The sequence below is a fragment of the Centropristis striata genome, chromosome 7, assembly GCF_030273125.1.
Source record: "Centropristis striata isolate RG_2023a ecotype Rhode Island chromosome 7, C.striata_1.0, whole genome shotgun sequence".
NCBI lineage: Eukaryota > Metazoa > Chordata > Actinopteri > Perciformes > Serranidae > Centropristis > Centropristis striata.
In genome coordinates, this window is record NC_081523.1 from 14,033,624 (window position 1) to 14,047,855 (window position 14,232).

Here is a 14,232-nt window from a genome sequence, read left to right on the forward strand (position 1 = left end):
GAAGTTAAGTCAAAAGGGAGTTCAGGGGGTAGAGGGAAAGTTGCCTCAGCAGTCCCAAGTGAACGGCTCATTTTGCAGAAGTAAAGACACTACTGATGCAGCACATGCCCAGTGGAGGGGGGCTTTTATTTCATGAAAAGACTGCTCGAAAACAAAAACACCTGTGAGGATCATAATAAAAACATGAAAACACAAAAAGACACTGGCACTTGCATGTGCGCACACACCGCTGTCAGTGCGCATGTGTGTGTGTGTGTGTGTAACAAGTGAAATTAGTGTTTTACCTGTTGGCCAGCAGAGTTTTGAAGGTGACCTGACTCATGCCCTGATAGGCTGGCAGCAGCCTCGGCCAGTCCCATGCCCAGTCGACCACCGCACTCTGTTGATATATGAGGATAGCGTATTGTTAGTTATTAATCAGGGTTAATACCATCAGTGCATTACCGCTCCAGCTGGGACCCACTAACAAAGGAGGAGGGGGGTCCCCAGCGCAGGCTCCCGACACCAGGCGATCAATCATGTCCGCACAAGAAGGTTTTTATTCCAATAAGACAGCAATTAATTTATAAATCCATTTGGGGGGATGTAGCCATCATTTATAGAAAGATAAATCAATTTTGGGAGGGAGTCGTTACTCTTGTGACTGCTCTGCTTTTTTTCTTACCATCTTCAGTGGCACCCCGCCAACCCCCCCTCTCTCTCTCCTTCTCTCACTCCATCTCTTGCACTCTCTCTCTTTTTTGTAAACACACACGCACACACACACAAACACACTTGGCACTAGCACCATATTGGGAAAGCAAATAAAAATCAGATTGCTTTGATTGCCAAAATGTCACTCCTAACTCCAGGCTGAGTTTTATTGACAAAAGGAGGAGAACTCCACTCGTTCTCTCCATCCATCCATCCCCCCTCTGCTCCTTCCTCATAGGTGATTGATGGATGTAACTTTTTTTCCCTCCACCCTCCATTTTATTTGACAAACAACACAGGCACCTGAAGCGGAGAAGGCATTTTAATCATTCTCTTAATAGGGTGTTTCTATGCAAAGCTATGCAGCCTCCTGTGATAAGCCGAAAACAGGCCAAGTCTTAGGATTAAAACGTGTCTGTTCTTGAAAAACAATAGTGGCAACACAGCCATATTACAAGGGCTGTAAAGTGTGTATAAATACATGTAATCCATTTTAAAAAGTAAAAAGACACACACAAGCCTGTCTTGAGGAAATACAACCTTTTGTTATTGTGTGTGATATCAGCGGTATTTCCCTTGATAGTTGGAGAGAAATAAGAGGAAAAGCTGACAATTCTCACGTTGAGCTGAAAACTACCTGTAGCTAGACTTATCCCCTTTATGGAAGAAAAAAATCTAACAATTAACTGAACATCACGGAGGTACTCCTGGGGATAAGTTTGGGGTAAGAGGGTATACGGTTCAAAGCCCCAAAGAAGTGCACTTTAAGACTGCGCTCTCCTTTAACATTACTCATTCTTTTATGAAAAAGAAATCTCCTCTCATCTTTTCACCTTTTCAGTGTTCTTTTCTTCCTGCCAGCCTTACTTCTGCTTGGAAAAGGCACGACCTATGGAGAATAGGAAAGCCGAGCCCCAGAAAGACCTGACAACTTCAGAGATTGCCACAGTATCCAGTTCACTAGGGACTCAAACAGCTCCTAACCTTCAGCATTAAGCTTCTGGCCTTGGGAGGAAGTTAAAACATCAGCGCCCTGCACATCTTATGTTCACCCACAAACTACAAAGTCTTAAGACATGAAGAAGCTCCGATAATCACGAGAATATCAGAGAGATTTCATACAGCTAACATAAATAATAAATACATGATTTCGTACCAAAATAAAGTGTGATGATAACCTAAAAATGCTTGACAAACCTGAGTGAGCTTCTTCTTGCCAATATGATCAAATTGGTAGAGAGGGTTGAAACCGGCAGTGTCTGCACAACTGTCAGAGCCGAGGTCAAAGTTCACCAAGTCAGGAGGATTATTGGGAGAGTTTGTGCTTCCACTTAGTTTAAACATCAGCAGTTCCTGTATCCAAGACAGAAGGGTAAAAACACAAGAGAGGCAGAGAGGAGTCAGGTTGAAAAAGACATATTATGACTGACATCCTGACAGAATATATTGTGTAAAGAAAAAGGTTGACAAAATAAAACCAACAGAGAGGCCAAAAAGTTACTCACAAGAAAAACTAAACTTCCTCAAACTGAAAGGTCAGCAGTGCAAACTCACGGACATTCACCGTACAGTATAATCCACATTTTTTATATGAATGAGTTTGTATTGCCTTCGCATTAATTTCATAAATGACAAGCCTCACAAAAGTATAATTAAACAAAGATGTACAGAAACTAAATAAATACTGTATGTGTAGATGTAGGACACAAGTTCATTTTCTACTTCTGCTTCTGTAACCTTTGCTGTGGTTGCTTAGTAAGTGTCTTGCAAGATGTACAGTATAAAGTAATGAGAGTGTGTGTACATCTCTGTCGGTGTGTGTGTGTGTGTACATGGGCATCCTGGTGTGAATTCACTATATTCCCATCCGTCAGCTTGACATGGCCTCTGAACCTCCTATCCGTCCACCTCCCCAGCAGCCTGGTTTGTCCCTGACCTGCGTGTTCTTGCCTCGACCTTGGGTGGGTAGAGATCCTGGAGCTGGCAGGAGGGTAACTCAGAGCCTACTTAGGAATCCCATTCACATTCTATTACATTGCTACGTATAGTTATAGCTGTTCACCGATTCCATCAACAGCACCATAATGTATATGGTGCTTATGTTTGTGTTCTTCCACGCTATGTCCTAATAGAGAGTCTATAGGAGGGCCGTGTGTCTAAGAATCACATGAGCACAAGTGTAGCTTCTCTTCACCCTCGAGAAAACTCTATTACAGTATATATAGCTTTGTATATATGACCATTGAAGGTCCTTTCTGTGTAAGTATCATTGACCATGATTTTTTCTGGGATACATTCTATTTCTGATAAAGCATTTCCCCTTCAAAGATAATAAAGCTTTATGTATCTTCAAGGATATGTCTAGAGATTATATATATTTTTTCTTATTTCAACCAAAACCAAGACATAATTTTGCCCTATAACGATATATGTTACTTCATTACAATGACAATGGGCATTGTAGTTTATTTTTTCTAATTCATCCCACATTCATATCCTGCTGTGATAAACAGCCAGTAAAGCATCAAATCCACAGCTGAAAATGGTTCCCAACCAAGACGGGATTTAGCCGTTTGAGTAATATTTGCTAAACAAAATTAGTGTCCAGCTGTTTTGCAAAATTACTAATCCCTTCCTAAAAATGAAAGTATATATTCATCACCCTTTTCAAATGATTTATGTGCTCAGTAGGAACCATTATGCCTGAATGTCACAGACAGGGTGGGGAAGTATTGAGAAACTGACTAATACACTGTTGGTTTTGGTCTTTTAATGGCATTTATTGACAGCCACTGTTTTAGGAATAGTGTCCATAGGTCCATGTGATGCATTGCACAGTGTATAAATGGCATATGTTGGTTACCTTTGTGATCCAAGGAAATGGTTTGTGGGATATAAACATAGTGTGCTGTAGGTGGAGGATCTTTCAGTTTGACTTCCACTAAAAGCAAAATGCCAACAGACTCACCTGCAGAGGTGTTATGGAACCAGTTAAAACAACTTGTGTTTCTGTACATAACACTCCTTCTGTACATTTTACTTATTTTCCAAGAAGTCCATACTCACTTTTAAAGCACTTGTTTTACCAACTGTGTACTATATCACTAAACTCTCTATGCATATACTTCAATTAACTTGGGCACTTTCTAGAGAACTTCGACTTTTTATTCTGTTAAACTTATTTTCTCTGAAGTGAGTTTAGCTTTTTTTTTCAAGAATCGCTGCTCTTTCTCACTCAGATCTCCCCCAAAGAGTTCTACTGAATGTGTTAACTCCATGTGGCTTCCTCTCCTCTACATGTGGTGAGTGTATAACACAGGAAATCACTGTAGGTTTGCACCCTCGAGGTCACCTGAACAACAGAAGATCAGAACAAGCAGACTGCACACAAGCAGCAGCCCTCTTCCCTCTGTCTCCCCCTCCTGAACAGCCTGCGGCCTCAGGCCAGCAGCCACCTAATTGCTGGGGAGAGGGAGTGCTTCCCTACCTCATTGCCTTGGATGATGTGATAGATCTGCCTCAGGTAGTCGCTGCCACCTGCTTTGTGGCAGACCTCCAGCAGCATCAGGCCTATTTTCTGCTCAGTCAGTTCAGCCGCAGCGACTCCGCTCTCCTTTCCTCGCTCAAATACGCTGAGAGAGAAACAGAGATGGGAAAAGGAGGAGATGGGAGAGTAAACACAAAGACAGAAAAAAACACAGAATGGGGCAAAGTGAAAGGAGAGGAAACAGGGAGAGGGAGGGTGTCAGCTTGTATCTCTATAACACCTCTGGCTGACAAAGTATTTTCTAGTTTAGAAAGGAATTTGGGGTAAAATTTGGAATTTGCCGTACACAAGAAAATTAACTGAAACACCTGAGTTTAGAATAAATTATTTTGTAGTTTTTAGAGAAATAATTCACTCCAGAGGGCAAATCAACTTAAAATGCAAGAAAATAAATATCTCTATACTCCACTAAAAATTCCACTAAAAATTCTGAAAACCACACCGGTCAAGGCTAACCAGACTGAGAAATTCAGACAAATTATTGAGGCTCAGATAACAAAATAATTTTCACTGTTTTCATTACCATTCATGAGATACATAGGGGAATTTTGACCGAAGGATGCTGGTGCACTAAAAGTGATTGGTGTGTGTGTTCTTAAGCGTGTATGTGTGTGTGTAATTGTGTGTCAAGGTCCTCATGCATGTGCAGCCCCCAACCCTGGCAGACGGCCGCATCATTTTCCTGCCCTTCCTGTATGGATGGATATCACACTACCGTCCATCAAACCTTCTCCTTCACATACACTTCCTGTCATTGTTCTCTCTCTCTTCCCCTTTGTAATTATAAGGTGGCAGAAACGGTGTCGCCTGTCAGCCAGCCATTGGCTGCTTGACATTGAGAGTGGCAAAGGAAGAGGAGTCCCCTCTCGTCCATGTACATCCCCTCATTCTTTTGCCTGGCGGCCCGACGGTTGTGTTGTCGGCGATGGTGGCTGTGCATCCGTGTCAGCACCTGCGCTGTATCCTTTCCTGTCCATCACTGTGCAGGTGAAGCAGATGATTGGATTCAGTCAGCGGGGTGATTAATGAGGGCCCCTCCGGATTTGGGACAGCCTATCAATCATGTCATTAGGGCCAATGTGCCCTGAAAGAGGCAGACCTCCGCCAAGGAATAACTGCATTCATCTTCATCTGTGTATGCATCCCGTCAGCCCAGCCAGGGTCACCATGATGGAGAACAATAATCTTCTCCTCTACAAATTACTTTGCAAAGACAAGGTGGGTGGCGTGCGGAGGGGGGGTTGCAGTTGGGAAAGGAAAGAGGGAAAGTGGGATGAGGGAACAGAGGTGGGAGGGCTCGCAAGGGGCAAATGTTCTTTGTCAAGGGGTTTACTGTGTGTGTGTGTGTGTGTGTGTGTGTGTGTGTGTGTGTGTGTGTGTGAGATGCCAGTGAGTGGAGTGCCAGTTGTTTTTGGAGTTATTACACCCCTCTCTCCCTCTCTTTCTGACACTGTATTCTGATTGTTTACAAGCCAGGCGTCACTTCCCTGTGAAGGTTAGTTTAATGAATAGTAATGATCCCAGTGAATGCCTCCGACAGGTGATACATAATCACTCTTCTTTCACTTTTCCACTCAGCCCCACCCCTCCATCTCCCATCTCTTCTCTTTTTTCCCCCCATCTCGCCCCCTCTTCCAGTCACTGAAACAGGCAGCATTTCCTAGAACTGGCCATAATCTGCACAGTGTTTTTGTTATTTAATTCTTTTTTCTTTTTAATTGTTCATGCTGTGTTACGGCGCTGAATCACCTTTTTATGAGGATGGATGCATCCAGACTTTTTTATGATGAAGTGAGCGACCACAGGCGCAATTTCTGGGAACGGGCTGCAAAAACGGCGAGCCAAAGGTCACGGATCAGCCCAAAGTGAAAGCTGTTTTCCCATCACTCCAGCTTGCAGTCCACTCAGTCAGACGGCATGTCCATCATTTACCACAACAAACTCATCTGACATTCATTGATCTTACTCATGAAGCTGTTCAATGAAAAATGATCTCCATGATACGATACATCAGAATTTGAATGCTCAATTAAAAAAAGCATGTCTAAGCTGCATTCTTTTTCATTGTTTTATTCAACATCTATATTCAATGTCAAGTAGCTGAATACACCATCAGTCAGCTTGATCTGTTCAAACCTCCTCCTTCATCACACTATCAGGCCTCACCTTCCATCTTACTATTGATAAATCACTAAAATTATGTACTGGGAAATTCATTTTATAAAAAGCTGTTTTTTACGATCAAAATGATTTGAATAAAATGATACCCCATTTTTTTATTGTTGTTGAACATGTACATGAATAATCAATACCAATTGAGACTAATGATGGATACTGCATATCTCGCACTTTACTGAATCCATGAAAAGAGTAATATAAACTACATCAATACCATTCTGACCTTGACCTCTTGCTAAATCCCTGCAGTTGATCTTTCACCTGTCTGAGCAGAGCTTGCGGGCCTTCTGCAGCTGCATGTTTGTCCACTTGGGTCTTTTTTCCTCCAGAGCCTGCAGCACTTTGTGCACTGTGGGTTTGGGAACCCCCTGTCAGACAAACAGCAGACCATTCAGGTAAATTAATAAAAGTAGATAATTATTGTCAAACATTAAATAAACCATCTATATAATAAAATTATGTTATCAGGGTTTTAAAACATACACATGCCGCATGTGTTTATATATATAATGCTGTACCTTCCCCTAAATTGTTAACAAACTCTCTACTTATTATTATTGCTAGTATTGCTATTGCATTAACCTTAGCCCTTACCTTCTGTTGAATGCCCATGGTAGCCTGTAGGCACTCAGCCAGCAGGGAAAGGGACTCCTTTGCCCCATGGTCCAGGGCCAGTCCACTGATCTGTTCTAGTGCGTCTGGGTCCTCCAGGCCCTGGATGAGACAGCCTAACAGGGCCCAGAGTAACAGGCCCATTAAGCGCAGCTGCCGGGCATGCTGGGAGAGGTGCTTTTCTGCCACGTGGAAGAGGAAGCGTATGGAGAGAGGCATGGATGCTACAGCCAAGGGCAGGTTGGTGAAAATGAAGGACAAGGCTTGAATAGTTATGGATATGACAGCTGGAAGGAGAAAGAAATGTTAGTTTAGGAAAACAACTCTTTATTTATTATCATATAGATCACTTGAAAGTGTCACACCCAGTGTGTGCGTACTCTTAGTGGCAGTGTCCTTTCCCGGAGCTTCCAGTGGTGTGTAGTTCCAGTCCTTGGGAATTTTAGTCAGGATGCTCTCTGGTACACTGTGCTTGAAAGAGGCTCCACCGGGCTCCTCTGTGGCCTGCCAACCCACCACCATGGAGACCAGGTGTGCCAAGAAGCTGTTGGTAGATTTGGTGACTATTGCTCGGACACATCTGATCACTGCAGGTACAGGCCGCGTTGTGTCTGTTGAAATTTACAAATAAATACAGAAGGGAAAGGGGAGTAAATTTAGCATTTTTAGGGTTTCATTTGAAAAAATAAAACCATCAAGCTGAGCTGTACATAAATGGTGCTGTGAGGAAGACTGAGCCAGAGAAAAAGAAACACAGATAACAGGCTACAAAATGGCAGTATTAAATTGACTCACTGAGGATTAATCAAACTCAATTGGTAAAGGAAATTATGTCAAGTTGAATTTACAAAGCATACATGTTGCATGCTGTGTACCTAAGCTCCAGAACTTTTCCCTTTTTTGGATTATTCAGAAGTTAGAAGGGAAGTTAGAAGTTGCCAATATGGCGATGGCGGGAACCACCCACATTGAGCTTCATATCTATATATATAAAAACCTGTGGGTGACATCACGGCGACTATGGCCCCGTTCGCACGAGGACGCTTGCGGGTAAAAACGACAAAATATTTTATCGGAAGTGCCTTTCGTTTAGACGGTGACAGCCTTTTGGGGGCTTAAAGACGCAAAAATCTGAAACCACCTTCCAAAGTGGAAAAGTTAAATACGCTCCGCCGTAGCGTGTCCGTCTACACTGCCAAGACGCAAAACTCTGCTCAGATCTGCTCACGTCATATATGTGTTTACGTCACATACATGCTCCAGTAAAGGAAAATAAACAAACGTGGGATTATTTCCATGCGTCGGACCTTCAAGCTGCTCTGGCAGATCTAATAAACTTACAGGAGTCTTTCCACCAAATGTACAGGATATGTACAGATAGTATTAGTGAACAGAGAAGGATCTGTAAAAACCTCTATCACATTTTGGATGCAGCAATTCGTCGGAGGCGAGCCAGACGGCTGTGAACGAGACCTGGGAGATCTAGTGGATGGTGGATAACTTTGTGGAAGGAGAAGCTGATGAAAATGTGTGGCGTGAAAACTTCTGCATGCCCAAAGATGCTCTTATGGCTTTAAGTGATGCCGCCTGGCATGCATACAATCGATTTTCACACACTTTTGCGTCACCGTATGCACGTAGATTTCCTCCCGAAAATGCTCGTCTAAACGAGGAATAAAAAGTGAAGACGCGACGCCACTTTTGCGTCTTCTGTTGAGACCGTCCTTGTGTGAACGGGGCCTATGTCCATTTTTTATACAGTCCCTGTTTTTAATTATTTTAAAAGTAAATATGCAGTACAAAGTAGTCTCTCAGTGCACACTAAAAAAATGAAGGCCTCCAACTGTATGTAGGAACATTTAACACCATTCTATTAAAATGCAGTTTTATCACTATACTAGGTCTTAAATCATAAAAGGTTTGGACTTGTAAACTTGTCAAAGACCCGCAGACATGCCATATTATTGATATAAAAATGAAGGGTAGATCAAATTTTATGACTGCTACCAAATTAGTGGGTTACATGCAATAGTCCACCTAGTCATCGCGCACTCAGTCTATGTCACAAATGACTCCACTTTTCAAACAATGGGAAAATACAGAGGCATGGAGAACTTCCACATCCTCACAGTGCGACGGTATTCTGTTGGAAGTATCCACACTAAAAGCGAGTAATGTCAAGTTAAATTCAGATGTTCTCGATCAAACCCAGGTGGCCTGACAGTAGAAATCTTACTACCTTCTCCAGGTGCACTAAGTCTTCCATCGCTCTGCCCTTTCATATCCTGCTCATATTGATAGCAGAGCAGCTACGGCATGAAGTTGTATGGCACCCATAAACTTCCTTACAGTGTCGGCTGTAAAACCAAAGGCTACAACAGAGAGATATAGTGCTGTGACGGCACCGGAATCTCCAGAGACGCCTAACAAATGTGTGACCTCAGACCCATGGAAAAAGAGGAGAGCGGAACAGAAAATGATATAGCTTTTCGAAAGAGAATCGCTCTGTGGCAGGTGAGACCTAGACCTATTTTTCAAAGTCACTTGATTCTCAGACTTTATACCGCCTGCTACCGTATTGACTGGTGTATTGATTCGAAACAACCTGCTACCGTGTGATGAAACATCACTGTAAGTGGAGAAATAGTAAAACTCTCGACGTAATCTATGAAAGTTAACTCAGTGAACAGTTTAAATAGAAATGGGGGCACTGGGGGTATCCTGTAACCAAAGTTATAATACAAAGATTTGGCACAGTCCAATAATTAAACTAATTACCCTGTGAGGATAAATGATGATTGGATGACTTTGAGAATTTCTCTCTGGCTCACTCTATCTCTTTTTCGTTCTTTCCCTCTGCCGACCCCTCCCTTGCTCTTTTCACCATCCAAATACTCTTCTCCAATCACCCTAATTTATGCTACAATAATTACCACTCACCCAGGATATAAAAATCACCACCAAAAAGAGCTCCATACTCCGCAGGAGTTCTGATTAAGCTCTGTATCAAAGCTTGTACCAGAGAGAGGCGGAAAGAAAGGAAGAGTTGGGGAGTAATTGCAGTCTCTGTAACAGCATATTAAAGTCATGCTCTAGCTCACGTGCATGCAATGTCAACACTGGCCCTTTGGAAAAAATGAGATGTTCTTTGTGAGCAGAATTAGTCTTGTATTTACACATATATCTAAGACAAATTGAGAAAATATGTTAAAATCTCTAAATCAGTTTCCTACATTAATTTAATCTTATCTTAGCATGAAAGTATCTCAATATCTTGGGAGATGATAGATTTAACAGTCAGTCAGTTTCAGTAGTTCAGCTCAGTTTGGTATTTCATCACCACTGCATTTTGGAGTAAAGAACAGATAAACAGAACAGTATCCTGACCTATAAACCAGTTGCTCTACTGCAGCAAAAATGGAGTTTCGTCCCATCAAATGACCATATTAATTAACTAAAATGATTATAATTTTATATTGTATTATTATATCTGTGTATTTGTATTTTATTTCACAGAGAGTTTAAACAACCTGTTGACAGCTTTTTGCTTTATTTGCATTTCAAAGCAACAGGTGAGCCATGAAATTTGATCAGAAATTTTTTTTCTTCAGATTATTCCGACAGCACACAAATGCAGCACAAATGTTGGCAATTTTGCAATAAGGAAAGTAAAAAGGAATTAAGAGTATCCATTAGAGTATCTGCCACATGATTCTGATCTTCTCCAAATGTTAGTTTTCTTTATTCATGCTACACCCTTCCATCAAGTTTCATGAAAATCTGGCCAGTAGTTTTTCTATAATCCTGCTGACACACAAACCGAAAACATAACCTCTTTGGCAGATGTAACAATTAAGTGTATCATATCAATTAGCATGAAATTAGTGATGGATTTTAAAACACACAAGAAGTAGCTCAGTAGTATGACATACAATAGCACTATATCATTGGGTTAGGCTTAGTCTGCAGTCTGTAGGACTTCTGAATGACAACATTATGCAGCTGCTGGTTGCTACCTTACCTGCCAGCGTGTAGAGATGTTCCCATTTGAGAGACATTTCCAGGTATGGCTGAAGGACTTGAGTCAAGGCCTTGGGAACATAATTCAGGCAACTGAAGAGGTTGAACAATGCCACTATGAAGTCATCTCCTGCCTTTAAGGTCTCTGCAGACATTTCTAAGCAGCTCTCCTGGCAAAAATCTGAGGAAAAACAGTCAGTCTGAGTCAGGGAGCCACTTCTGCGCACAATACAAATAAATGTGTGGGCATTCAAAAATGTCAATGAATTTATGAAATCTTGATATTCATGAACACTTGACAAACACACACAATAAACAGGATCCACAAAGAGATGAAGAGGCTTACTCATACACACACATACACTGAGTTCGGGGGTGTGTAGGTGAGTGTAAAATTGGACTGTTTTTTGAATTACGATTCAGAAAATATCAACCTTATGGAGGTAGGTAGTGAAAGATATAAAACCCTATCCTATGAAACAGCATCTTGATTTCTTCGCACAAAAACACATTGGAAAATGTCAAGGCTGCCCAACCTGACACATGTTAACAGAAAGGGTGAACAAAAGGCATTGTGAAATAGAAGGGAAGAAAAACCCACATCTGTGTTAGATGGAGAAAAAAAAACAGACCAGAAAAAACAGAAAAAGGAACAGATTTCAAAGCCCCCACAGCACATGGAGACAGGAAGTGAAAAGGAAGAGGTTTTGACAGGGTGTCCTTGTGGGGGTTGCTGTCTGAGCACAGGGCTGAGGATGGAGGTGTGTGCATGTGTAACCCATATGGATGTCTATATATGTGTTTTGTGCGCTTACAAGTGTGTGTGTGTTAAGTTGACAGGGGTTGCTGAGGAAAGGCCCATTGCTCCAGAGGTGGCAGCCATCCAGCGGTCTGTCAGTCTGCTGTGTGGGAGATGACAGCTATTTGAATAGGAGAGTGTATGCAACGCAGCAGTCAATGAGGGGGCGCTGTGATGGAGGGCAGCACGGCTTCCTTCTGACTAATGCTGGACTATTTTAAAATGACACGGCTAAATTAGCTGCTGCATTATAGGAACAGTAATATCAGCTACCTTAATAGCAGGCAGATAGGAAGCACTGCCACCACTCAAGGTCCATATGAAAAGTGATATCTATCTTCCTGCCTCTATCTCTAACTCTCCCCTGAGGTCTTCACAATAACACATCTAACACATACACTCAAAAGTGGTCAACCAACCTGACCTACAATCAGTCTATTAGCCGCCATAATGTGGGTTACGCCAGCATCTTGTTCTCTCCCCGTCTAGTAATTGGTCCTTAAGGAGAAAGTGTTCTGGATAGCACTGCCGTGGCTGCAACGGTCCAAGGAAACAGGGGTGACTAACATTAATTTCCACTTGGGGTGCTGGAGAGCATGGCAGGTTAACTAGGTGCCTTTTAATAATGATCCTATTATGGAGCAGCAGATGACTTCAGAAAAAACTGATGACAGTGCGCTGGCACATCTCTGTGGAGTTTCCACTACTGCTGCGCCACACAATAATTCCAACGGTTTTGTGTCTCTACGTCGATTTCTCGGTTGCTTTTTCTATTTTCCTCGCTTTCTTTCCCTCCCTCTCTGTCTCTAGGCTTATCCAACCTTGATACATGGCCAATACATACACCTGTTTATCTTCCGGACAACCAGTCAACCAGTCACAAGGGCCCTCTCTGCAAACCTCTGTAATTGGAAGCAGACACGCTGATGATAATAAAAGGCTGTATGTGTGTGTGTGTGTGTGTGTGTGTGTGTGTGTGTGTGTGTGTGTGCACCAGAAGTAGTGTGTCTTCTGATTTAGGGTGAATTGTGCAAAAGTGAAAACTGTTATTGTAAATGTGGAGGAGGTGTTATCCTTCTGCAAATAGTTACATTTTAAAATTGTCAGCCAATAGACATTTGATTTAGATTGCAAGTTAGCTCTCTATTAAGTAAGTGTGTTTTTATAAGGCAGATATACAGTATTGTATAATGTGTCACAGACCAAAAACACTGTTGTGCTGTTGATGAATCAAAGTTTTTATTAAAGGGGGTCCATTATGCTCATTTCCAGGTTCATGCTAGTATTGTGGTTTACATTTTTATAAACATTTAAAAAAAAAACATTTCTATTCAGCTTCTGTCTAAGATGTTCCATTGTAGCAGCTGACTTTAAAAATGACTGTAACACACCAAACTGTATTGAATAAGACAGAACTGAGTCCAAGTGAGGTAGTTTTTGACTTACTGGATTATTATCTATGAATACGTTTACACTTGAATTTTTATCAATAGAACACCAGGAGACACCCCAGTATACACATGTATGGGGAAGTGAAGTGGCTTATGGGAGTGTAGGCGTTCAGTCAAGCTGTTCCTTCTGTCTGTCTGCTTCCTGGTTAATTAGCCCGTCATCGTGATAACACGCGAGAGTCAGCGCTTCCAGCGTTGATTTACGGCAGCGTGCGGGGAGAAGCATTGCAGAGCCTCTGAGCCAGACTCAGACCGAGCGAGAGAACGAGACAGTGAGAGTTGTTATTAATGAGGTCGCTATAATGTGAATTAATGTGCGAGTGCACAACAGTCTTTAAAGGTTAGACTGTTGCCGGTGCGGAGGGGAGAAGAAGGAAGGGAAAATCTTTAAAGGTCAGCGTGTGTGCTCCGCCTGGGCCTGTTGAGTGTTTATTACTGCTCTCTATTGATTTAGTGATGATGGTGACCAAGTTGAAAATGATGATGATGGCAAAGATGCTGATGATAACTTCATAAAATGGATAGAGCTCATCTAAGGTCTGTATAACTTGCTAAGGATCTTAGAGCACCTTAATTAAGACACTGGTAAACACCATCCCACACATGGGCCCTGAGGGATTCACTCTGCGGGTCCAGTTTTATAAAAAAGGAAATATTACAGAATTAATAAAAAGATTGACAGCTAAGCATGTTTAGCAAATGCATACGCACACTGTGGCCTTTAACTACTAACACATGCCAATCCTTACACACTAAAAAAGAGACTTACGAGAGTTTTCCAGGAGTATTTTGGGCAGGTGACAGTCTCTGTACAGCAGCATCCGCAGTAGCAACCTGGGATTGCGTCCTGGGTCAGAGGTCAGCAGCCTCAGCTGACATGCAGAGGCCGCCTGGCCCATAAGGCCATCTCTGAGAGGGAAGAAGGAAAACAA

The 14,232-nt window shown here is 42.1% G+C and overlaps 1 protein-coding gene across 1 annotated transcript in view; it reads right to left on the reverse strand.

Moving 5' to 3' along the window:
- The window catches only part of kiaa0825 (KIAA0825 ortholog), a 120,987-nt gene that overhangs the window by 65,216 nt on the left and 41,539 nt on the right, over window positions 1-14,232 (reverse strand). The window contains exons 15-22 of the mRNA XM_059336916.1: window positions 14,070-14,209; window positions 11,052-11,231; window positions 7,411-7,641; window positions 7,013-7,317; window positions 6,680-6,786; window positions 4,181-4,325; window positions 1,891-2,046; window positions 285-379 (exon numbers count right to left, since the gene is read on the reverse strand). Coding sequence (XP_059192899.1) covers window positions 285-379; window positions 1,891-2,046; window positions 4,181-4,325; window positions 6,680-6,786; window positions 7,013-7,317; window positions 7,411-7,641; window positions 11,052-11,231; window positions 14,070-14,209 — 1,359 coding nt within the window. The remainder of the gene's footprint in view (window positions 1-284; window positions 380-1,890; window positions 2,047-4,180; window positions 4,326-6,679; window positions 6,787-7,012; window positions 7,318-7,410; window positions 7,642-11,051; window positions 11,232-14,069; window positions 14,210-14,232) is intronic.